This window comes from Mauremys reevesii, linkage group 1, assembly GCF_016161935.1.
Source record: "Mauremys reevesii isolate NIE-2019 linkage group 1, ASM1616193v1, whole genome shotgun sequence".
NCBI classification, from domain to species: domain Eukaryota; kingdom Metazoa; phylum Chordata; order Testudines; family Geoemydidae; genus Mauremys; species Mauremys reevesii.
The window spans coordinates 254458832-254485555 of NC_052623.1; the positions used below are offsets into that span (position 1 = coordinate 254458832).

The following is a 26724-nucleotide window of genomic DNA, read 5'->3' on the forward strand; positions in this document are numbered from 1 at the left end:
ATAGTAACAGAAAATGCAGCAATAGCCAAAGTGTTAAATGCCTTTTTTTCTTTCATTTTTCACCAGAAAGGTTAGCAGTGATCAGATGACTAATATAGTGAACATCAGTGTAAATGGGATAGGATCTGAGGCTTAAAATAAGAGAACAAGTTAAGAATTACTTAAACAAGTCGGCAGGGCCTGACGAGATACTGAAGCAACTGGCTGTGGAGATTTCTAAGCCATTACCTTTGAGAACTCATGGATGATGGGAAGAGATTCCAGAGGACTAGAAAAGGGTAAATATAGTACCTATCTATAAAAAAAGAGAACAAAGATAACCCAGAGAATCATAGCCCAGTTATAAAGGCGATGGAGCGAATAATGAATCAGTTTGGAAGCACGTAGAAGATATTAAAAAGATAAGTAACAGTCAACGTGGATTTATCAAGAACAACTCATGTCAAACCAACCTAATATCCTTCTTTGACAGGGTAACAAGCCTTGTGAAGCAGAGGGTGGGATGCAGAAGCAGTACATATGATATAATCTTGGCTTTAATAAGGCTTTTCATACTGTCTCACATGACATTCTCATAAGCAAACTAGGGTAACGTAGCCTAAACATACCTACAGTAACTCATCACTTAAAGTCATCCTGGCTAAGGTGGTTTTGTTGTTACATTGCTGATCAATTAGGGAACATGCTCGTTTTTAAAGTTTGCAATGCTCCCGTCTAACGTCATTTGGCAGCCGCCTGCTTTGTCCACTTCTTGCAGGAAGAGCAGCCCATTGGAGCTGGCTGGTGGGGGCTTGGAACCAGGGTGGACCGGAAGCCCCCTATCAGCTCCCCACTCCCCTAAATTCCCTGTGCAGCAGCTGCCTACAGTTCAGCTGTCCCTCCCCCCACTGCCATATGCTACTCCTGCCCTCTGCCTTGCAGCTGCTCCCCGAGATTCCTGCTTGCTGTGCTCGGGGGAGGGAAGGAAGAGGGGGGCTAATGTCAGGGTGTCCCCCTCCCCCTGCTCCTGCACCCCGCTTACCCCATCTTCCATAGAGCAGGGGGGAGACATGAGAGCTCAGGATGGAGGGAGCTTGCAGCAGCTGCGGTCTCAACAAGCTGATCTAATTAACAAGGCAGTGTACTTAAAGGGGAAGTGTGCATGTCTCTCTCGCACTGCGATGTCTCCCCTCCCTCCCCTCCGTCCCTCCATTCCTGCTGCCTTGTAGAGTGAGAGAGTTAACCCTTGAGGGCTCAGCCAATTGCTAGTTGATCATTTAACAGTAAGGGAAATATCCCACCCTCTGACTCCTCCACCTCAACCAAGCTTCACAATCATCATCACTGGGTACCAGTCTTAAATTGTTTGTTTAAAACTTTGTGTGTAATATAGTCTTTTGTCTGGTTAAAAAAAAAAATTTCCCTGGAACCTAACCCCCACATTAACATTAATTCTTATGGGGAAATTGGATTCACTTAACATTGTTTTGCTTAAAGTTGCATTTTTCAGGAACATAACTACAATGTTAAGTGAGGAGTTCCTGTACTATAAAATGGGGCACAAGTGATTGACAACTGCTCTCTGAGTACAGTTTCCCAATGATTCACAGTCAAGCTGGAAGGGCATATCGACTGGGGTCCCTCAGGAATCTTTCTTGGATACGATTCTATTCAATATCTCCATAAATGATTTGGATAATTGCATAGAGAGTACACTTATGAAATTTGTGGACAGTACCAAGCTGGGAGGAGTTGCAAGCACTTTAGAGGACAGGATTAGAGTTAAAAATGATCTTGACAAACTGGAGAAATAGTCTGAAATAATGAAGATGAAATTTAATAAGGACAAATGTAAAGTACTACAATTAAGCAGGAATAATTAATTGCACAAATACAAAATCAGTAATGACTGCCTAGGAAGGAGTTTTGCAGAAAAGGCTCTGTGTGTTATAATGGATCACAAACTAAATATGAATCAACAATGTAATACTGTGGCAAAAAGGTGAACATCATTCTGGGATGTATTAGCAGGAATGTTGTAAGCAAGATGCAAGAAATAATTTTTGCACTCTACCCAGCACTGATAAGTCCTCAGTGGGAATACTGTCCACTTCTGGGCACCACACTTCGGGAAAGATGTGGACAAATTGGAGAAGGTCCAGAGAAGAGCAACAAGAATGATTAAAGGTCTAGAAAACATGACCTGGGAGAGAAGATTGAAAAAATTGGGTTTGTTTAGTCTGCAGAAGAGAAGATGGGGAACATAAGTCTTTATAACAACCTTTTATGTACTTGAAGAGGAGAGTGATTTCAGTGATTAAGGAGAACAGTGAGACAAGCCAAGAAGCAATGGGCTCAAATTGCAGGAAGGAAGATTTAGGTTAGACTTTTGGAAAAACTTCCTAACTGTCAGGATAATTAAGCACTGGAACAAATTAGCTAGGGAGGTTGTAGAATCTGTGTTTATTGGAGGTTTTTAAGCACAGGTTAGACAAACACCTGTTAGGGGTGGTAGATAATACTTAGTCTCGTCCCAGTGCAGGGGACTGGACTAGATGACCTATCAAGGTCCCGTCCAGTCCTACATTTCTATAATTTCATAGCTACAAGTTGAGTTAGAATATATAAAACACAAACCATATTTTTGTGTGCAGTATACATTCCTCTGGTGTACAAAAATGTCAGCACTAAGAATGCTGGTAGTGGGATGTAACCCTTTTCACCTTGAGGTCACTGCTTAACATTTAGCCCAGGTTGATAGTGACCAAAAGTCATTGCAATCTAAAAATGTTGTCCTCTAGGAAATAAAAAGATCTCAATTTACTTCTGAATGGACGTGTCCATGGGTGCCAGTTGTGACAGCAACTGTGATGATTAGTAATCTTTATCTCAGTCTCCACAGAGAAATGAACAAGTATGGAAACTGAGCCTCTCTTCCTAAGATAATACCCATCCAGGTTAGGCTGAGGCACATTCCTGGTGTGGTGGAAACTAGCATTGCTTTTGCCTGTACTGTGGATAAATGGGGAGGTCACTCCCTAGTGGTGCCACTCCAGCACCTTTCATAAATATCAAATTCATCTCACATTTAAGGGAGGAAAAAATCAGTGGGTGTTGAGGGCAAGTTTTGGTTCAGGAAACATGTGCAAAACAAAGCTGTGCTTTTGGTACATAAAACCCCTCGTAAAAGAACCCTGTTGATAGTGAAGGGCGTATATAAACGTTGCTCAGCTTAATAGCCTTTCTATATTGCCTTAATGTCCTGTTGTAACTGAGTATTTGAAACCAAGCTAAAAAAGTTTTTTTTAAAGTTATTTTCCCCAAAAACAAAACCACACAAAATTAATGGATGAAGAGCAGTAGGAAGTCCATAAAAATAGACTGATTTTTTTTTAAACACCAATTTGTATCAACTTATAGATTACAAGGCCACCTGTCTATTGGGTAACTGTGAACATGTCTAATTCAGGTAGTTTTGCAGCTGATACTGCTCCCTCCTAGCCATGAGTCCAATGTGTTTATCTCAAAAGAACTTCCTCCAGACAGGGCCAGTTCCAGGAATGTTGTTGCAAGATGAGAAGTACAGATTTGCAGCTAAAAAGCAATAATGCTATTGCAAATAGTTTTGGGCCTGGTATGTTTGGGGCCTGCTGTGTGTCTCCCTCTTTCTGCTCCTCTGAGTGCATTCAGGGTATCAAAATTATCTTAAAGCATTTTGTATTGGGCCTGCCTGTTCATAAAAAGCAAGCAGGCAGAAATATGAGGGATGGAATAAGGTGTACCTGCGTGAACCAAAACAATCCCAGTGCCTTAAACTGTTTGGGTTGTTCCACTGAGAAGTTTCAGAGTAGCAGCCATGTTAGTCTGTATCCACAAAAAGAACAGGAGTACTTGTGGCACCTTAGAGACTAACAAATTTATTTGAGCATAAGCTTTTGTGGGCTACAGCCCACTTCATCAGATGCATGGAGTGGAAAATACAGTAGGAACACACCACCACGAAACAATGGGTGTTACCATACATACTCTAACAAGAGTGATCAGTTAAGGTGAGTTATTACCAGCAGGAGAGAAGAAAACTTTTTGTAGTATTAATGAAAATAGTCCATTTGCAGCAGTTGACAAGAAGGTCTGAGGAACAGTGGTGGGGGTGGGGGGCGGTAAACATGGGGAGACAGTTTTAATTTGTGTAATGACCCATCCACTCCCAGTCTTTATTCAAGCCTAATTTAATGGTGTCCATTTTGCAAATTTAATTCCAATTCAGCAGTCTCTCATTGCAGGGCCGGCTCCAGGCACCAGCTGAGCAAGCTGGTGCTTGGGGCGGCAGATTCCAGGGGGCGGCATTCCGCCCAAACCTAGAGCGGCATGGCCGCTTTTGTTTTTTGTTTGCTGCTCTGGCCGCCCTGTGGGGGGCGGAGGAAGGGAGCGCCCTGCAGCAAACTCGGCAGGGTAGCCCGCATCCTTCCCTCCCCACCGACCAGAGCAGCGCGGAGCTCTCCCGCAGGCGTCGCGGTGATTGGGGCCGTGGGGCGAGCTCCCTGCTGAAGCGCTGGCCGCCCAACTTCTGTCTCTCCCCCCCCGCTTCCTCCCCTTCCCCCCCACTAGACCAGGCGTGCACTCTGCAGCACAGGGAGTCCCCGGCTCCGGCCGCCCTGTAGGGATTTTTTGTTTTGTTTTTTCCCGCTTTGCCAGCTGTGCCATTGTCTCCCCCGCCCCACTTTGCCGCTCCAGCCGTGCCGTTTTTTTTGTTCTCCCCCCTCCCCCCGCTTTACCGCTCCGGCTGTGCTGCAGGGTTGTTTTTTTCCCCCTGCTTTGCCGTTCCAGCCGTGCCGTATTTTTGTTCCCCCACCCTGCTTTGCCGCTCTGGCCGTGCTGTGTTTTTGGTTTTTTTTTTTCTTCCCCTGCTTTGCTGCTCTGGCGCCCCCCCCCCTTTTTTTTTTGCTTGGGGCGGCAAAAAAGCCAGAGCCGGCTCTGTCTCATTGGAGTTTGTTTTTGAAGTTTTTTTGTTGTAATATTGTGACTTTTAGGTCTGTAATCTAGTGACCAGGAAGATTGAAGTGTTCTCCAACTGTTTTTTTTAATGTTATAATTCTTGACATCTGATTTGTGTCCATTAATTCTTTTACATAGTCTCTCCGGTTTGGCCAATGTACATGGCAGAGGGACATTGCTGGCACATGATGGCATGTATCACATTGGTAGATGTGCAGGTAAATGAGCCTCTGATGGTGTGGCTGATGTGATTAGGTCCTATGATGGTGTCCCCTGAATAGATATGTGGACAGAGTTGGCAACGGGCTTTGTTGCAAGGATAGGTTCCTAGGTTAGTGTTTTTGTTGTGTGGTCTGTGGTTGATGGTGAGTATTTGCTTCAGGTTGGGGGGCTGTCTGTAAGCAAGGACTGGCCTGTCTCCCGAGTTCTGTGAGTGAGGGATCATCCTTCAGGATAGGTTGTAGATCCTTGATGATGCGCTGGAGAGGTTTTAGTTGGGGGCTGAAGGTGACGGCTAATGGCGTTCTATTACTTTCTTTGTTGGGCCTGTCCTGTAGTAGGTGACTTCTGGGTACACTTCTGGCTCTGTCAATCTGTTTCTTCACTTCCGCAGGTGGGTATTGTAGTTGTAAGAACGCTTGATAGAGATCTTGTAGGTGTTTGTGTCTGTCTGAGGGGTTGGAGCAAATGTGGTTGTATCTTAGAGCTTGGCTGTAGACAATGGATCGTGTGGTGTGGTCTGGATGAAAGCTGGAGGCATGTAGGTAAGTATAGTGGTCAGTAGGTTTCCGGTATAGGGTGGTGGTTGTGATCATCGCTTATTAGCACTGTAGTGTCCAGGAAGTGGATCTCTTGTGTGGACTGGTCCCAGGATGAGGTTGATGGTGGGGTGGAAATTATTGAAATCATGGTGGAATTCCTCAAGGAATCCCATGGCCATCATGTGCGAGCAATGTCCCTCTGCCACGTACATTGGCCAAACCGGACAGTCTCTATGCAAAAGAATAAATGGACACAAATCAGACATCAGGAATTATAACATTCAAAAACCAGTTGGAGAACACTTCAGTCTCCCTGGTCACTAGATTAGAGACCTAAAAGTCGCAATATTACAACAAAAAAAACTTCAAAAACAGACTCCGAGAGACTGCTGAATTGGAATTAATTTGCAAAATGGAGACCATCAAATTAGGCTTGAATAAAGACTGAGAGTGGATGGGTCATTACACAAAGTAAAACTATTTCCCATGTTTATTCCCCTCCCCCCCCCCACACACACACACACTGGTCCTCACACCTTCTTGTCAACTGCTGCAAATGGACCCTTTTGATTACCACTACAAAGTTTTTTTTCTCACCTGCTGGTAATAGCTCACCTTAACTGATACCCTACACATTCTAATGAGAGTTAACACCCACTGTTTCATGTTCTCTGTGTGTGTATATATACATCTTCCTACTGTATTTTCCACTGCATGCATCCGATGAAGTGGGCTGTTGCCCACGAAAGCATATGCTCAAATAAATGTGTTAGTCTCTAAAGTGCCACAAGTACTCCTGTTCTTTTTCCGTTGAGAAGCTGTATTTTTAACAGAATTGTAGCTTTAATTTACAGGTACCGTACACTTTTTTCCCTCTCCAATACTTTTTGGGGTGACTGCTTTAGTCTTGCCAACCTTAAATATCTATCTGTGATGAAAGGAAATAAGATCTCAGACCTGCATTGCAATGCCAGTTTCTTTGCTGTTGATAGATTAATCACTAAGTGACATTCGTCTAACCTACCAAAGTTTAGGAGATAGAAATAATCAGAAGTAAAGATAAAGCCAAGTGTGTGTGTTTAATTCATCAGTGCTGTTTTGGAAATAAAGTGTAGAATGTTCACAGTCCTACATATTACCCAAGATTTGGATTTGAAACTAAGCTTGGACCTTGAACCTGTCTTTGTTCAGTGTAAGTACTTGGTGTCTGTCTGAAAAATAACTTAAATCTTTGGAAATAATCACTCATTACATACCAGTCCTGATGCAGCCAGAGCAAGTGAATAAATTGTTGAACAGAGTCCAATATAAAATTATTTCCCCTCAATTTTGGTTATGTTATTTCCTGGCATTTTAAGCTGAACACAAGTTAGTTTGTCTAAGATATCAAAGGTAAAAGGATAGTTCTTGTTTCCTAAGGACTCCTTTCAGCAACAAATAAGCTCAGCAGTTTGTAGATCACAATTCAGTCTTTAATGTTGCTGGGTTTTGATTTATTAATTGCTTTGAGAAATTAGCTCTCAGCTGGACTACAATACTGCAGCATGAAGACTTCAGTGCTTAGGAAACGCCAGCTAGTGCCAAATGCTTCAGCACATCTCCTCAGCTATGCAGGCTACACTGAGCCCTGTCAAACCTGTCCTCCATTCTATACACTGGTTTCCCGTAGAACTTCAAATAAAGTTCCAGGTCTCTGTCCTTATCTTCAAGATGCTGAATGACTTGGACCCAGGGGATCTAAAAGGTCTCCTAAAGCTCCAGGGTGAATACCATGGCACTCCTCTGGCAAAACAGAATGTTCCCCAGTAAAGCCAAAACTCATCTTTGCAGGAGGCAATGCTCTCTCGGCAGCCCATCCAAGACTCTGGAATGACTCAGTCACGCAGTTCACTCTGTGGCTGGGGTATAGCTGGCCTTTCAGAACCCCAAGGGACTTAGTAGATGTCACAGGGATTCTTGGACAAAGTGACCCTGCTGGCCGCATATGGTACACCACGTATCCCCGCCCATCCCAAGGCTTCTGGGAGATGGTTTCCCTCCCTGCTGGGTGTGGGTCTCCTCTTGGGTTTGATCCCTGTCTTCTGATGCCATTTCACCCTTGTTAGTTTTCTCTCCAAACCAGGATGACTATCCATATCCTGACCTGTCAGTTTTCCAGCCATCGTAACATCTCTAGGATTAGTCTGTTAACATGATTTCAGGTTGGCATGGCAGAGTTTATAGGCTCATTCTATACCCATTAATTTCTAGGCCTCACTGATTGTTTTAGCTCCCTGACCAGTTCCCCATTTCTTTACATAACCCCTCATTTGAATTAAAACCTCATCATAGATCATGGCCCCTTTTTTCCTGAACTCCCCATAACCTTTTCCTAAATGTTTCAGTGTCAGTTTAAACTTTTGCAGCAAAGCTTGGTTACAATTATCATAATCTTGATAGGCTACCCATAAGGGTAAAAATGTCCAAGACCTTTGTCCAAGGCAGTAGTGGACCCAGGTTCCTTATCATGTCTTCCTTCCTTCATCTTATTCAATTCATACCCCATTTCAGAAACGTCTAGGAACACATCCATGTCATCCCCCTCCCTAAAGCCAGGAAGTAATTGGGAGTCTAGGCCTCCCATTGGGACAGGTACCTGGGGACTGGCTTTACCTATGGACTATTCTTCTACTTGGCAGTCTCTGTACCTCAAACTGATGATGTCTTTCCTGGTCTATCTGGCACAGTCTCTCCATCTTGAGCTGATAGTGCCCCTTCTTGTCCCTTTCCTTCTCGTGCTGACTCTGGCTCTTCTTTCTCTTCTCTCTCCACTGATGATGCTGCTCCCGATCTGCTCTCCTTTGTTCCTGATCTTCAAGCTGCTAAGTTTCCAGATGCACTTTGTCTCTCTCCAGCTGCAGCTTTTCCTGCTCTGGCTATTGGGCTCTCCACAACTCCTGTTGCAGTGATGTACTGGTCTGGACCGAACACAGTTGCTGCATCTGTCCGTCTTTGCCCTGTTTCTTTCCAGGGAGTTAGCTCCAAGATTCTCCCATCTGCTGGATCCTTTGCCAGCAGACTGGAGGTTCTCTGCAAACCTGGACTATTCTGCTGCTGCTCGTTAGAATACAGCAAATGTACTAGCTGCAGTTTTGTCTGGTCCTCAGTTCTCAGCTGCCTTTCTCTGCATAGCTCAACCAACCAGTTTTTCTTCAGCTGCTCAAAAATTCATTTTCCCCTGTCTCTTTCCTGAAAAGACTGATACTTTTTTCTCTGTACTTTCCCCTTCTAGGTAACTTGCTTTCACACTGTTATGCGATTCCCAAGTTCCCTGCCTTCACTGTTATTCCCAGCACAAGCTAGGCTGCCTAAGCAAGCTGCTTTTGCCTTCTTTTCAGAGACTAATAAGTGTGACTGCCCACAGTTATGAGTTACCAGACAATTGTTCCTGTGCAAGCCTGTTTTATTCTTAAACTGAAGCACTACAGAGAACACATTAACAACAATAAAAGGACCTATACACATGCTAATAAGCTTACCAGAGTTCACCCCAGCCCTTGCATGGGCTCTGGCTGGAGCAGTCCTTCAAAACCCCACACAAGGGGTTATGATTTTAGGTTCATCACAGCTAAGGCTACGATTTTGTCACGGGTTTTTTAGTTAGTCATGGACGGGTCCCGGGCAATAACCGAAAAGTCGCGGCGAGTGGCCTGTCCGTGACTTTTACTAAAAATACCCCTAACTAAATCTTACCTGCTTGGGGGATGGATGGGGGTGGCGGCGGTGCTCCAGTAGATGCTGCTGCTCCTGGGGTGGAGCTGGCCCAGGGCCCCACCACCACCACTCCAGGCTGGGAGGTGACCTGTGGTGCCACTGCTGTGCCCAGGGCCAGTTGCCTGGGGCCACCAAAGCAACAACTGATGTGGCTGGCCCCAGGGCCGCCCTGGGGTCAGCCACACCAGCCGCTGCAGATGCGGAAGTCACGGAGGTCCAGGGCAGAGTTTAAAAAGGATAGATTTAAGTGGATCATTTACATTCTCCTCACCCCCTCGCTATTTCCAACAAGATCCACTTTACATGTTTTGTTCCAAAAGTCCTTTGAAGTTCCTCTTATCTCCCAGAGAGCGCATTAACCCCATTTTCCTGCAAGTTCCATGCAGTGTTCAATAGTACATAAACATGTACATTTTTAATACAATGGACCCCAGGGGTATTAAACGTAATTCAGTACGGTTCCATTTAATCAGTAAGGCTTGTCCAGGATATTGTCAGTCTGTCACACTAAGGACCATCACGAACCTTGCTGCCTTCTGTTCCAAGCACAAGATGGATTTTTTTGACCTTGTTCTCTGTAACATTAACACGTAGCAACACATTTTTTTAATATATAGTAACAAAAAACAAAACAAAGAAAACCTCTACCAAAATAAAACATTTCACTGCACTCTCTCTTCTCCCCCTGGATAGCAGATGAGAGAAGTGAAACATGACAGATATCAGTCACGTTGCTTACTGCACTGCTGAAAGGTGCTCATATACTAAGCTGATTAGCATGATATAAGAACCTATGTAGAATAGAATAGACTGGTGTAATTTTCCTCTCTTTGCTGGATCCAGACTATTATTCTGCATTGCTTTTTCCTGCAGAGATTCTGTGGCAGCTGTCTGTCCAAATTCGTTTCACAATTTACTTGAAGGTGATGGTGCGTGCTCCGTGATGATTACTGATGCAAGTCAGCCAGGGGAACTGTAATGTAGATGACACTCCTAAGTGCTGGAACTTCTGTATTCTCACTGAAGCAAGATGCCACAAATCTTCTGGCTAATATCAGTGAGCCAGGGAGAAATTTAAAGTTTTATTTATAAAAACCAAACCCACAAACTTCCTAGAGTAACAGCAAGGGGAAAAGGCCAGGCAAGTCAAGAGGCCTCCAGTGAAAGGGAAAAATTCCTCTCATGCCTTGTGAAGATGATATCCTGTGTTCATTGCAGCTTTTGCGCCTACTTTCCCTATTCACTGCCTGTTCACACACAATTGATTGTACAGCCGTATACTACATATTAAATCCTGATTAACTAGTTTTGGTCAGTAGTGTATGGAAGTGGCTACTTGGGCACTATGATAGGTTTTGTTTGGGCTGGATATGCAGCATGCATCCCCAGATGTGCTCATAGTTGCACGGCATAGAAGCTGGGAAATTTTTATTGTTGAAAAGAGCTTTAAATTATCCAGTGGTGTATTACCGTGGTCCAGTCTTTTCCTCTTTGTTCTTCAAGATCTCCTGTGTGCACACAGGAGAAATAATCTGTGATTAAACTAAATAGCTACAGAAGGTACATAGAATGAGGAATTAATAGGATTAATTTGTTTTCCACAATCCCTATTAAAAGGTTCACCTTATTGTAAGGTTTTTAAACTACCAGTTTATTTCCTTGTTATCAGTGGCTTTCAAACAGTGATCGTCATGAGGTCATGTCCCATTCTGATTCACCGACTTCCATGCAGTAATGACATTGCTCGGTTACAGGAAAAATTCATAGAAAGGCAGTATTTATTAAGGAGATAAAATGAAAATAAACTCGCTTTAATGGGACTAGTGTGGCTGTCTGGTTTCATTCCCTGTGTGTCCTGCCACCTACAAATTTTAATATCTTCAGGTTGACCAGATGTTCTAACATATTGTGATTGTCACAGTTAGGATGGTCCCAGTGCTTGTCAGTTCTAGTGGAACCAGGATTTTGTCTTGATATTATTTCTACCAGCTAGAAGGATGTCTTGACCACCTCTGGCCATGGTCTGTTTAGGAAGGATTTAGAAACTGATTTTGCCTCAAAATGGATGTAGGGTCCAATGGTGGGGGGGGGGGGGGGGGATTTCTGCTCCAGACATGCACCACTTGTATTTGTTCAACATAAACTCCATCAACACCAGCAATTTTTATGAATTCTCACTCCAGTATTAATTACTTAACAAACTGATTTTCTGCAATTGTACAAGGCACATTACAATTACTCTGCGAAATGCATCACAGGAAATGTTGCTATACATCATTTTAATTCTGGTCTTAAATCCACCCAAACTCCTCTCGTCCTTCCATCTCTTCCCCCAGGGAAATTGGAATGCCGATACTCAGTTGTGTCCTGCTTCTTTCCAGTCAGTCTGTCTGATGATTTTTTTTAGCTGTCTCATCACTTTTTTTTTTTTTAGTTCAGCTAGCTATCTAGCTATTCAGCTCTCTGACAATTATCTGATGCTCACTGGCCTAGATCTGCCAGTCCTTCTGAGAACTGCATGAGAGAAGGCAGAACAGTAAAGAGGAAACAGTGCTTCACAGCAGCAAGCAGGCAGATGGAACAAACATTTTTAATTTCTCTCTCATTGTACAAAATGCTGGTGAGAAAATTGTTTCGCTTGTTCAATGATTATAAAGCAATCATTTTAAAATATGGCATGTTGAGTTACCCTTCCAGTGCTGATCTCCGCTCCACCATTCTTAGTCTAGTCTATATCCTGGACCATAGATATGTATTAATACATATAAATGTTAAGAGCCAAGGACAGTTACATACCTAAGAAAAGTCTCATTTCTTACTGTGACCCTCATCCTTCTCCATTGTTCTTTCATACTATTGTTGTTTCATTTATCATCATTTGATGTTCATATGATTGAAGTTATAAACTCTTTGGGAAAGGGTTTTGGCTATTTAATCTATTCAAAGTAACATGTACACTCCTATTTGTACTGAATCTGTCACTAAAGCTACTCCTTGGTAGTGAAGTTCTCTATTGGTAGCAGAATTCACTATTTCCTCTCATACACTAATGCAAGGTAGAGATGGAAAAGCTCTGCTAGATCAAGTCCATCTTTCTGCCAGGGCATGGTTGTTCCTGACAGTATGGTATATATGCAACTATTACTCCTGTGAGGATGTAAATTCTGCGCATGCGCAGTAGCGCAGAATTCCCCCAGATGTCTTTTGGTTCCGCTTCAGAAACTCATTTTTCTGCCGGGAAGCAAAGGGAAGCCACAAGATCAGTCATGCAACCCTCCCAAGCAGTGTGTTTCATATGCCCAGGACAGCTGGCAGAGAGGGAAATCACTGGGGAGCAGGGGGTAGGACTGGGGAAGACCTGGCTGGTGGCTCCTACTCTGTGCTAGGCTCAGCTGCTAGTCCTGGCTGGGCTGGGGAGGACGGAACTTCCTCTTCCCCTGCACGGCATCCGGGGCTGTATCAGACCCACCCCCAGATTTCTCCCCCTGGCTATAGGAAGCTCTGCAAACTCCCCCCACCTCCCCAGCTTCCTGCACCCATCACTTTTCAGCTGCAGGGGGGATCACTGTATAGGGAGCTGCTCCTCCATCTGGCCAACTCCCATGCATCCAGACCTCCTCATATCCAGACCCTCCCACCGAGCCTCACCCCCTGAATCCCTGCACTGAGCCCCACTTCCCCTGCACTGGGACCACCCGACAAGCCACCCACACCCAGATCCCCACCCTACTGACCCCGAACCAGCTGAACATGGATCCCCACCCCACTGAGCCCCACTACTCCAGCATCTGGACCCCCACACACCCAGACCTCCCCCGCTGAGTTGCATTACCATTGCACCTAGAACCCCCCAACAAGCCGCTGTGCATCCAGATCCCCCACTGACCTGCCCACACTCAGATTGCCCCACATAGAACCCTCTCAGCCACACCTGGATCCCCCCACACTAAGCCCCTTCACACTTGGGTCGTGCCTTGCTGAGCCTGCCTGCCCACAAGTGGTGCAGCTGTCATAGAAGAGCAGGGCCCTGAGGTGTTTCTGGGGCCGGTCCAGTCCTTGGATTGTGTCAGGGTTGGGTGCAGCCTCACCTTTGAGTCAGTGTCGCTGGGGAAGCCGCGCAGTGATCTCCCACCTCTGTGCAGCCAGTGGCCTGTGCTCCCCAATGCCATGCTGGAGTCTCCATGTTTATTTGACAAATAAATTTTGCAGAATTTTAAAATATTGGGTGCAGAATGTTTAATTTTTTGGCGCAGAATGCCCTCTGGAGTGTAACTATTTTCTTCAACACGGTCTTTAAATCTTGGATGATAGCTCTTAAACTGCTTTCCATGAGGAACTGTTTCAGGATCTAGAAGTAGGCTTTATTGATAAGGGGGGAGGAGGGGACACCTGGTTGCGCACCTATGTCTCGTAAACTGCCTTAAATGATTGCCCTCTCCTTGATGTCTCCATCATTTAAATAGTGTGCACGCTGTTTGTCCTTCAGTCAAACTATAGTTATTTATGACCTAACTCTTCAATCTTTCCTAAGAATGGAGTCCCTCTCCCTGTTTAATAACTCTGTGAATAATTACAATATGAAGGTCTGATATTCAAGTAAAATATATGCAAAATCAGTAGAATCACAGGGAAAGGAGTGTCAGTGCTGCTAGGGAATTGTGTGGCTTTTAACCATGTACAGTACCATATATCAGTAGCTTCTAGGATGTTTACTCTTCTTAGTCATGGGTGACACATACCCTGTACTCATGCCATCTGCTATCCCCTCTTGGTAGGAGTCTTGGTTTATTGGCTGGATGCAGGCTTTCAAGAGCTGATGGTCTTTAGTGGAAGTATGATTCAGGAAGTAACAAAGTGGCCGCTCTTTTGACTTCCAATCAGTAACTTATTTGTTTGTTAAAGAAAGTGAAAGAAAGAGAGTGTGTGTGTGTGTAACTTTTTTCTTTTCCACTTCTCATGTTGTTCCCTCTACCCAAATTAATTTTGGGGGGGGCTGTTACATGTGATTTCCCCTCCCCCGCCCCTTTCCTTGCCATGCAGAAGCCGGTTTGCTGCTCTGAAATGATCGCAGGAAGCAGTGTCAGGCCACAGTGGAAGCTCTGCCACTCAGATGTGGTGGGTGGTGGTTTCTGATAGGGATAAGATTAGTTTGAAAGCTGCCAGCAGCTGTGACTCTGAAGGGCAGTGCTTCTCATGCAGCCTGGCCTGCTGCCTCTTGGCTATGGCTGTGTAAAACCAGTGTTGATTACTAACAATTCCAGAAACACTTGGCTATTGTAGGGATAAGGGATGAGGGGAAGGGAATGAAAGCGTTCTGGACACAGTAAGCAAATATCACTAACTATTTTGGTGGGAGGAAGAAGGCTAAACTTCATTGTAGCGCTGGTGATGCTGGGGTGGAGACTGAAAAGCCCCAGGATTTGAGGCAAATTCTAGAAAGCAAAAGGATCCATGTTGGCTCATTTTAGATTAAGAAACTGTACAACAGTTGCTTTATAACTAGCAAGCTATCTGTTCTTACTGTTCTTGTCTATGCCCTACCATACTGCTGCTGTTGGTTAGTGACCTGTAGTTCCATTGCTATAAATAAGGGAGGTGGTAGCGGGGCATTTTCCTCTAGGAACCCATGACTTGGGAGCTCACTTACCCATCTGGGTCTGCCAATGCCTGATTTCTCCCCGCCCCCCCAACTTTCTGGATGTGCTGCAAAGCTTATCCCTTTTGGGTGTTATGGAAAGGGGGTGATCAAGGGAGGGACTTGCTGGATTTTTATTCATATCCAAGTCGTTATTTCTATTTTGCTTTATATTGTGTATTTCAAAGGGTAGGTATTTATAAAAGTTTGTATAAATCTAGATTAGTTTATATATAGGACCATATTGTCAGCCTCTGCCAAAGGGCACAGGTCCAGTGAAGTAAGTGGAGCTGCACCTGTTCACGCCAATATAAGAGCTCATAGACTTTAGCCTTAGTGCTCAGGGCGATGTCTCTTGGTACTGGACAACCAAAACTGAAGCTTTCCTGGAGCAAAGCCCTTCTGATATCAGTTGGTGGGTGTGTGAGAGAGAGAGAGTGAGCACCAAAGTTTTGTTTGGCGCCTTTTTTAGCTTGTGCTGGGGAAGGGTGACTGGAATAATTCCTGTGCCCTTCATCACAGCTAGATCTTGGAATTATACTAGTTCTTATTTTGGGTAAAACTGCTGGTTATGAGGATCAAAACTGCTGTCCATTTGACTGCAGTAGATTCTATAAAGCAACTTGATAAGACTGTTAAAGTAGCACATTGACTGGCTTCTATCCAATAAATAACTAGATGTCTGACTGCATACAGTAAACGTTGAACTCTAGTATGAATTGGTAAGAGAATAATTACATTTAGGTGAACTCAAGGAACTTTTCTTGATGCTCCTGGTATCTGTTTCTGTCTTCATTTTAGCAATGCAAAGTAACAGCTAATGTGTGTGGTGTGGGGTTTTTTTTTTTCCGTTTTTTTTCTTACAGTGCCTCCAAAGCCAGTGCATTTGCAGAATTCATTTTTATCCATCACACACCAAACCCCTACACGGAAAGCTTTAGCTACTGCACAACCAAGAATGGAGGAAGTCACACCTACCTCTGCTTCTTGTGTGTCAAAGGAAAAACCCAGCAAGGTGTCAGATCTCATCAGTCGTTTTGAAGGAGGCGGGTACGTCACTTGCTTTCTTTTAAAAGTAAGGGGTAAAGGACAACGTGTCCTAATTCTTTTAACAACACTGTGTGTAGATTAATGAACTATAATGTATGGTGTAAATGAATGGCATATGTTGTGAAAGTATAGACTCCAGTATTGCTCTCACTGAAGTCAATGGCAGTCTTGCTACTGATTTAAATGGGAACAGAGTAATGCCTATGATAACTATCTGATATCTCCCCAGGATTAGCTGCAACACAGTGCTTCTTGCTTTACAATATATTGTCTAATTGCAGTATTTCACTAAAAGGAAAAATGTGTTTAAACAAATCTAACTTGTGGTGGTCTGCCTAATGATTGTAAATGTTGATTTAGAATATTAATAATTAATAATAGAAACTTAACTTTTTTAGGCCTTGGAATACACACTTTTTTCAAGGTTAGTTTCTCAAGCACAATCTGAAGTGAAGTAAATAATTTGCATGATTAAAACATCCTGAAAAATGTTCATAGTTTGGAATAAACATTTAAAATGAAATTGTTCAGGTAACCTTAATTCCTTTTGTGTTTAATAATAAATATCATGTTATTAGTGGAATCATTTGAAATCTTAATTTTCCTTTTGACTTTTCATGCAGGCTTACCCTTTCTGACATCATTCCGCATAAATAGGAAAACTAAATGGGTCACCTTCGCTTATCTGTTTATGGTCCATTTCACTTTCTGGTTGTAGTGAATTAGAACATTGCTGCTGTTCTTCATTTTACAAACGTGCAGGCAGATATTTAGAACACTGAAAAATATCCGCTGTGATGACATTTACTGTTCACATCATATTTTTTCAATCAAAATATACATGAAGGGACTAAATGCTCAAAAAACACACTTTTTGAGGCAGTGAGAAGAAACATATTTATAATACACCTCTACTTCGATATAACGCTGTCCTTGGGAGCCAAAAAATCTTACCGCATTAGAGGTGAAACCATGTTATATTGAACTTGCTTTAATCCACCGGTGTGCGCAGCCCCCCTCCGCTCCCCCCCCCCCCCCCAGCACTGCTTTCCCACTTTATATCTAAGTTCCTGTTATATCGGGTGGCGTTATATCGAGGTAGTGGTGTACTATAACAAACTTTTTATATCCATGTCCCAAGAGGTTTCCATAGTTCTCTATACACATGAAAGGTCAATTCCTCACTCAAGATATGATGTGTGCGAACATAAATTTAAAAGAAAAAAACTGGAATAACTACCATCCAAAGAGGGAATAAATTTTAAGTGAACATAATCTCTGGTGGTGTTATCTTAAAAGGAGACATATCAAATAAAAACAAACCCCAGGTAGCTCTTTGTTTAAACAATTGGATAAATGGTCCTAAATATTATACGATGATCTTTCAGAAAGCTGTAAAACCTCAGACTGGGCCAATTCTAGGAGCAGCGAGAGTTGTGTAGTGGGTATATATGGCATTGGCCTTCCAGTATCTCAAGGACATCAGCATTCTGAAGGAACATTTCGTACATGAATGTATGATTTATTATGCCTTGCCAGTCCACTAATTTAGGGCCAATGTGCACACATGCATCAGAGGGCAGAATTTGGCCTCCAGGCGGTGGAATGTATCCTAAGATAGGAGTAGTCCAGTACTGCAAGAGGAGACTTTTACTAGAAGACCAAGACTATCACAGGGATGATGAGCTTGATCTGTGAAAGGAAAAGGAGCCTCTAACCTACCCGAGATCTCATCTAACTGCTACACTGCTGTGACAGCTGTGAATAGGGAAAGGGGAAATATAGTGTTGGAGGATTTACAAGAATTCTTTCAATTTAGGGCCCGCCCTCAGTTTCCTTTTTGTTTTCCATTTTAGAATTCTTTTAGCAGTCTGGTATCCTTAGGAAAGCTACTCTTACTCTTCCATCTGCTTTAATAGTTATCCAGTCTGGCAGTGACCTACTATGAGGCCTGTTTAACAAAAGAGAGGAAATGTCATGATGGAGCTGCATGATACAGGATGGGTTAACTGACTCTCGTTACGCCACATGATGAATTTTCACCCATCCTTCAAACTGAACTGCTTCATTTTTGGTTAAGGAGGGAAATAAAAGAAATCCGAACATAGCCATAGGACTCCACCCCTTCCAGCTTTTTTCCAAGGTTTTATCTTCTTGAGAGAGATCTGAGATGATCTCATGCATCTCCTTGATGCTGGAAAAAAAGCCAAGGAACTTTCTAACTACCCTCTAATATCAGGGTCTCCTGACTGGGAATTGCACAGGTAGCATGCTTTGATATCTGTCCTCCTCAGGAGGTGGTCAGTTGGTTCCATCTTTTGGGGATGTCTGAAAGGTTTTGAGAAGTCTGTACTATTTTGAGACCAAAAGGGACTATAAATATTATGCTAAAGCACTATTATTCCCTATTTACAATGTTTGTTCACTTTTACTTATAAACATGGGAATTGCCTTACATGAAGAGATAATTGATCGAACTATCTAGTGTTTAATTGCACACACTAGCCTGTACCTGATTTCTAGAGCAAGGCTAATCCTCCTTTGAGAAGAAGCCTCCATAATACACCTACCCAGTTCTGTGTTGTTATTGCGGGTTGTGAAAAGAGATTTTTTTTTTCATATCCTCAGTTGGCAGTGTGCTGCTGCTTTAAAGCAGGAAGACTGATAGCCTCTGCCAATCTTTTGTTTTCGTATACCCAAACTGTGCAGTAGTAAATTGTGATTGTGAATTACAGTAATAGGTTTTTGTTAGCTTGCACAGCACAAAAGCTAATAGAAATGGGGAAGATCTAGAATGATTCTTAACTATATGCAGCAATGTAAAATAAATATATATATATATATATATATATATTTATTTTATATATATATAAATAAAATAAAAATTTGGCATAAAAAAACAAAATGAATCTATAGAAAGTTAACTATTTTTATAAATGAATGTAGCATAATATGCATTTCACTGAGTTTTTAAAAGGGTATAATTTTCACAAAACAAATTGCAAAGCAATTTTAATTTGTTTACATGCTGCAAAAAAAAACGAACACAGAAAACCAAAATCCAAATGAAGTGCATTCTTCAAACCACCAATAAACCTGTAGAGTCCAGAATATGGTTGTAATCATTATTTTAAGGAAGAATTATTTGGTAGTAAACCTGATGTTTCTAACCTTTCTAAATTAATCTTGCAATGGAATTAATGGTCTTCACATATTACAAACAGTGCAGTAGGAAAACTGCATTATTTATCACTTTATACAAAATAGTTTTGTCACCACAGTTTTTAAAAAAATTTATTTTTGGTAAATATGAATTTCAAGTAAAACATCAACATGCAAGTATTCCTTTTCATCCCAGTGATTTTACAATAGTGCAATATAACTTTATTTTATAGAGTATCTTTAATGTTAACAGTAGCCCAGAGTTGGAACCATGAAAGAATACCGCAGAAAGATAAAATTTGCGGTACATGCCAGGAATGGATGCATATTTGGAACTGACTTGAACTGATGAGGCCTGAAGAGAAAGAAAGCTTTCCTCTTGATAGTGACAAGGATCTGAAAGGGTGGCACTAAATAGGTTGCCTGACCTGCGATAAGCATGTAGAGCTAGATTAAGAATTCTGATAAAGAAAGGAATAGGGAAAAATTAAAAGAATGTTTCTTGCACACTTAAGTGTAGCCATGGACAGAGCATTGGACTGGGATTTAGGAGATCTGTATTCTATTTCCAGTTCTGCTGCTGGCCTGCTGAGTGACCATGAACAAGTCACTTCACCTGTGTGCCTCCGTTTCCCTGTCTATACAATGGGGATAACAACACTGGCCACCTTTGTAATATTCTTTTGAGTTCTACTAGTGAAGAGTGTCATAAGTTGTTTATTAACAGGCAGATAATGGACACCATTTTAATTTTTAGAAGGATGTGTACTGTTGCCCTTGTGACTTGTTGAATTAAATATGGCATTACGTCATGGAAGGCCTATATTAGACATGTTCTGCATAATTGAACATTTCTAATATTAGCAAATAAAAAATACCTTTGAAGAAATTTAAAGTTGTGCAATATAAATGCCATCCTAAAATAAAATACTTTTCTAATGATTCCCTTAACTTTTTTTTTCTTTTTCTTTTTTTAACCTTTTAGTTCCTCAAGTCCTAGTGATTTGAAGAAAGAATCCTCTGTTGTAACGGTTGCTAAATCTCAAGGAAGATATGGGTCAGCATCACCTCAGCCAAAACTCATCTCCCAACACCCACTACAAAAGCAGGGAAATAATACAGATCAAACTCAGGTTGTACAGAAGCACACGGCCAATGGAGTAGTAGCACAAAGCCAGATGGAATGCAATGACAATAAATTACTGGAACATAGCACCAATACATCCACTCCAGCTTCAGATATTGCAGTCAACAGTAACTTAGTAAATGGGGAACAAGAAAGCACAACTACAGAATCCCTGCAAGCTACAATGATCTGCACAGGACAAACTCTTGACTGCTGCAGGACTCCAGGCAGGGACACACTGTTCCCATCTGAAAATGAAACTGTAGAAACTAATACTAATGTAGAGGAAAAACAGAATGAGGAACTCGGTAAGGAAGATGAGCATGTAGAAGCAAAGGTAAAATTACATTCTGTATTTTTTCCGTACATATAACTGTTCCTGTGTTTTTCCAGGTGTTTCATATAAAAAAAAAGTTTTACAGAACTATTCAAAAAGGAAGATATTTTTTATTTTTCTCCCCGATTTATTTTTTTAAACTTTGAAAAAATGTGACCAGCTCTGCAAATAAATAAAATCAAATAAAACCAAAAACCTTTCAACAATAGATTAGCCTTTTAATGAGGCACTTTTGAAAATGCTGAATACTTTTAACCTGTGGAAATAGACCCAGGTTATGTGCTGTGCAGTGACATTATGATGTCCCAGTGCACCAAAACTGGGACTCCTCAAAGATCTTGAATATGCAAAATTTGGCAACCCTTCCAAATTGTTTGGTGAAGGAGGTAAGAGAGGATATTTGTGGAAAAGACTGTAACTGACCTGAACTTGCATGTCTAGTCATGTTGTTTGTGCCATGAGAGAGGGTGGAGGAACAAATGGTTGGAGTGGCAAAAAACACACACTAACACAGCAGCATCAAGACATCTGGAGACAGAACTGGCTTGTGAGAGCTTAGCTCGAGTATAACCCTCTGAACGGATCTAGCAAGACAATGGGAAGCCACTGGGATGTCCCAGTTAGACATAAGGGATGAAGAAATACATTTATCCCTTGTTGAAATCCCATTGAAGTCAGTGGAATTACACTGGGGATGAATCTGAGATTTCCTAGTAGAGATTTCTTTTGTTGTTGTTAAGAGGAAATGAGTGGGTGAAAGTGAATTGGTCTTGGAAAATATAACTGCAAAAAAAAAATCACATCCTGTTTCAAAATTCAGATGACTATGTAGTACAAGAGTCACTGTATTGTAACAAAACCATGGCCAGCTAGATTTGTGTGATTGCTGCTTTGCTGCACACCAGAGTCACTTGGAACTTCAGGGGGAAGAGAAGAATAGAACCAAGCTCTTGGTCTTGAAAGCACAGCCCACTAATACTTGAAGTAAAAGACAATCTCTGGCAACGTAGGGCCTGTCAGACAGAATTAGCAACGCTCAAGTGTGTGTGTCTCTCACACTCACCCACCCACCATGTGTCTCTCTCCCTACATGTCTGTTTGCTGTAGGATTATGTATTTTAGCAGTTTGTGAGTGAGTTTGTGAGTGTAGGCGTTCATGATTTTGTACTGCTTTTTTTTCCTGATGTGTATTTTGTTCCCACAAATTTTGTCTTGCATATTTTCTTTTGGGTTTTCACTTATGGAAGAAACAACATATCACTGGGCATTTAATTTTGCATAGATGGTGATCCTGTGTGTGTGCAGGATAAACAGTGCATAGTAAACTTTCACATGTGCAGAGTTGAATATGCAAAGAATCCTGTGGCACCTTATAGACTAACAGATGTTTTGCAGCATGAGCTTTCGTGGGTGAAAGCTCATGCTGCAAAACATCTGTTAGTCTATAAGGTGCCACAGGATTCTTTGCTGCTTCTACAGAACCAGACTAACACGGCTACCCCTCTGAGAATTGAATATCTTAGCCAGTGCATGGGAGATTATACTTGTTGCTGATGAAGAGTGTTAGGATCCCATCTGTGCATAGATCTGATAGGAATCCAAGGTACCTTTGCCCTGCCACACCTTCTATTATATTTATTTGCTTCCTGTTCTGTGATGCCTGTTTCTTTTTATGTGCATGTCTAGTCCAGTACAATACACTAGACACTCCTTAGGCAATACAGAATGGGGAATCCAAATTATGCAACAGGTGTTAGCAGTATGTACAGGAAAAGGCAGAAATGTGAGGCTGCTGGAACATAAAATACAGGAAGGAACTGGGCAAAAGCCTGAGGAAAATGCTAACGAGAGCAATCCCATCTGTGCCTGCTCTTGGCCTTGTGGATAACCAACAGATGTTATCTGGCCTAACTGAACAAAAAGAATAGGTATAATATTTGAACCAGTTATGGCTAGATGCATTATCCTTTGATGCTAGAAGAATAAAGAAGCGGACACTAAGTCAGAATGGTTAAAATCTAGAACAGTAAGACCAGCCCTGGAACATTCAGCACCCAGTATATTACATTAGAGATGACAGCTGTTTCTGAACTATGTATTCGTCTGCAATACGAACAAGACCTTCATTCTGTCCTGGGTGCAGATTTTTGTTACCATCTTCAAGAAACTGCAGAAGCAAATGATGTGAATGAGTATGGAAAAGAAATGCGTGTGAAATTTAATTTTTGCCTAACATCCTAAGTTGATTGCATTTACACTGTCCTGTTATATTTTTTTGCTATCTAACAATTATCAATAGCAGTAGATAATTTTCTTAACATAATACAGTGGTTCCCAAACTGTGTACAGTGGTTCCCTTGGGGAGCCATGAAGAGCTCATGTGTGAGCCACAAGCGTTCAGGAACAAATTTTAATCTGTATGGCTGGTTTTGTTCCTAATTAGGACACAATTAAATTGGACTCTCAATTATGCTGCTGTTGGGACAGGGGCAGCTTCTGTGTCCTCCACTCCAAGGATGGGCTCTCAGCTGAGAGACTTCCTGCTGGAGCATATAGTACCCATGGACTCTACATCAAAGCAACCATCCGTCTCTCCTCTCCCCCTCCCCCCACCGCCTCAGCCCAGGGCTAGAGACTTGGACTAGTGGGCCTTACGCTAGCACTCTAAAAATAGCTGTCTAGACAGTTGTGGCTTAGGCTGGAGCTCCAGCCCCTGGAGCCCATCCTCCTCTCTGCGCTTCAAAGCCCGAATCACTGCCCATAGCAGTGAACCTCCCAGCCTGAGCCACAAAGTTTACACAGCTGTTTTTAGAACAGTAGTGTGAGCCCTGCTAGCTAGGGTTGCCAACCCTCCAGGACTATCCTGGAGTCTCCAGGAATTAAAGATTATATCATGTGATGAAACCTCCAGGAATACATCCAACCAAAATTGGCAACTCTCACCAGCCAAGTGTGTCTACTCGGACTGGGGGGCTGCTGCGTGAAGTATAAACATATTGAGAGGTTCCCAGTACTGGCGGCAGCAGCGCCAGTGCCAGTAGATAGGGCAAGGAGACTGAGGTAGAGACAGGTGTGTCTTATCTTGATAATGGAATGATTTTTGCCAAGTGTATACATGTAGCATATCTTTGACCAAAGAAGGTGATTTTAATAAAGTTAAACAGAAGAGGAAGAAAAGTAGATAACAACACCATGATATTACATTAGATCTGGATATTCATGTCGCAGTATTACTGCAGATCATCCGCAGCTACAGTGTGTCATTTATTTTCAAATGTTAGTAAATGAAAGTATGATGCCAAGAGCATTTAGAAACCAGCACCTGGAATTCGTGAACAAAAGCCATGGCTTTTCCTTCAGAAACTAGAAGAATTAAAGCATCCTTCCCCCCCTTTCCTCCCCGCCCAAAAAGTTATGTCTAAAGAGGGCAAATCCTCAGAGGCATCTTATGTGGCCATGCAGATTACAAAAAGCAAACAAGCACACACCATTTGCAGAACCCGTCTCCTTCCAGAAATAATAAACATGTAGAATTCTGATTTGGGAAACAAGCAGCCATGACACTGAAAAGCCATTTCTTTATCAAATAACACTTTCCATTGGTGCATTGATGACCTTGCAGAAAACATCCAGGATCAGTTGACAGAACAAATTTAAGAAGAGTCAGTATTTGCACTGTAGCTTGATCAACCACAGACATAGCTAACGTGGCTCAACTTCTGTGTTATCTGAGATTTATAAAAGCAAGTACAATAGATGAAGGACTTTTTATTTTGCAAAGAAATCCCAACCTGAAGAATCAGTAAGGAAATACTCATGATGGATGAAGGTCTTAACTGGGCTATGTGTGACGGGGCTGAGCATGGATGGGGCAGCAGCTATAACTGGAGAGACTATTGGGGTTTCAGCCATGGGTAAAGCAAGTGGCAACAGCAGCAATGTGGAAACTGGATGATTCATCGCCAAGCTTTGGCATCAAAGAAGTTGCACCCTGAAATACATGAAGCCCTCAACATTGTTGTTAAAATAATATAATAAAATCCTGGGCAGTGAACACGTTTTTTTAGTATAATGTGCTGAGATGGGTTCTGACTACAGTCCCTTCACAGTAATGTCAGGTGGTTGTCATGTGGGAAAGTGTTACAACACATCTTTAAATTGATTGATAAAATGAGAATTTCCCCCTTGGGAAAACAGACCTTGCAGATTACGTTTGTAAGGGGGGCTTCTTGGCCGCATTTGACTGATTTACCTGATGGACATATTTGGCAAATTGAATGCAAAGAACCTAACACTTCAAACTAGGAATACAGATATACTAAATATGAAAAAGAGAAAATCAGGGGATTTATAAAAAAAAGATTTGTCTTTGGAGATGCCGCATAGGAAAGAGTTACTGAGGTGTTTCCAGATTTAGAGATGTTATCAGACTTTTAATTTTTTTAAAAGAGGGAAAGTGATCAAAATTCTATTGAGACCAAATATTAACTCATTTTTTTCTGGATGATATTTCCATTTTGATGAATACTTTCCTGGAGTTGGACATGAATCTCCAAATACCAGTTGGAGTCGAAATCTGATATTGGTAACAGTTGACTCCATTCCAACCTTAGATATTTCATCTAAAAAAAAAAAAATCTTAGAATTTTCAAGTAAACTCACTCTGAAGACCAAGTTTTCAAATCCAACAAACCAAGAATTCTGGATTTCTGTTAGAGTACAAAGAAGTCAGTGATAAAGCTATGAAAATACTGGTTCCATTTGCTCCCGGTTATTACTTTAAGGCTGAGTTTTAAGCAGTGATTCCTGTGAAAACTAACCATAGAAATTGTTTACACTTGGAAACTAGCAGATATTCAACCAAATATTACACAAATATGCAGTTTTAATGGGCCCACTTTTCTCACTAAAATCTTACTGTGTCTGAACATGCCAAAAATCCACATAATCAAATTATAGTTTTAAAAACCCAGATTAGACCAGTGCATATAATTAAACTGTAGACATTTAAAATCACAGAACTTTTCACGCTCTTGTGTCCTCCTGGAATCTAGTGTCAAATACCCCCCCCCAAATATATATATATATAAAATATATAGGGTGTGTCAAATCACCAAGTTTTAAGATGGGGCAATGGAGCTGCGGTATTAAAAGCTAGAGAACCACTATGTAAACTACCAGCTATATTCCTTGACCACCAATTTAATGCTTTGAAACACAGTCCTAAAATTCAAGAAAAGGGAAGGAGGAGAGGGAAATACCCTTGCTTTCTGAATTTATGTATCTTAAGAAGATAAGTAGATTTGATCTATTGCTTCAAGGATGGGGGTGAGTTTGAGGCTGGGGAGTAATGTGAAGCCAGAGCTCATAATGGACAGCTAATTCTGAATGCTCTTCCCTGTTCCTTTTCTCAGTTCTATAGCAGGTAGATCTAACTGAGGCATTATGGAATTACAGGTTGTAAAGGGGTCCAGACAAAATTGTGACTAGACTTGGCAAAGGGTTGTTCAGTTGTTGCTGCAAAAATACTCCTGTATGGAACTTGTTGAGTTTTAAACACTTTACAGGATGTAAGAAAAAATCAAGAACTGCAAATAACACATGACAAAAGGCATTTAAAGAGAAGATCTTAAGAAAATTGCCAGTGTTGCTACAGTAATACCTTCTGTAATAGGATCTGTGTAGTTTTTTTGTTGTTGTTGTTTTTTACCTGAAGGCTGAATAGTACAAGAATGCCACAGCTGTATGAGAGAACACTCTGGGAGAAGTGTTCCATTAGAACTAACTGAAGACACCCCTCCAAAAGAAGTCTGACTACACATTTTGAATGTAGTAGAAAATCAGAATATAAACGATTGTGTTAGAGAGAGATGAAAATCAATTGTGTATTTTCAGTAAACAAAACATTTGTTTGACGTGCTTTTAG

At 41.9% G+C, this 26724-nt stretch overlaps 1 protein-coding gene across 5 annotated transcripts in view; it reads left to right on the plus strand.

The window, feature by feature from the left end:
* FGD4 (FYVE, RhoGEF and PH domain containing 4) overlaps positions 1-26724 on the plus strand; it is a 204917-nt gene that overhangs the window by 129245 nt on the left and 48948 nt on the right. For 4 of the 5 annotated variants that reach the window (XM_039480867.1, XM_039480897.1, XM_039480886.1 and 1 more), the window contains 2 exons: positions 15990-16173; positions 20321-20798. In XM_039480867.1, coding sequence (XP_039336801.1) covers positions 15990-16173; positions 20321-20798 — 662 coding nt within the window. Of the gene's footprint in view, positions 1-143; positions 279-15989; positions 16174-20320; positions 20799-26724 lie in introns of those variants that run through there. The other variant, XM_039480907.1, reaches the window with a different exon arrangement.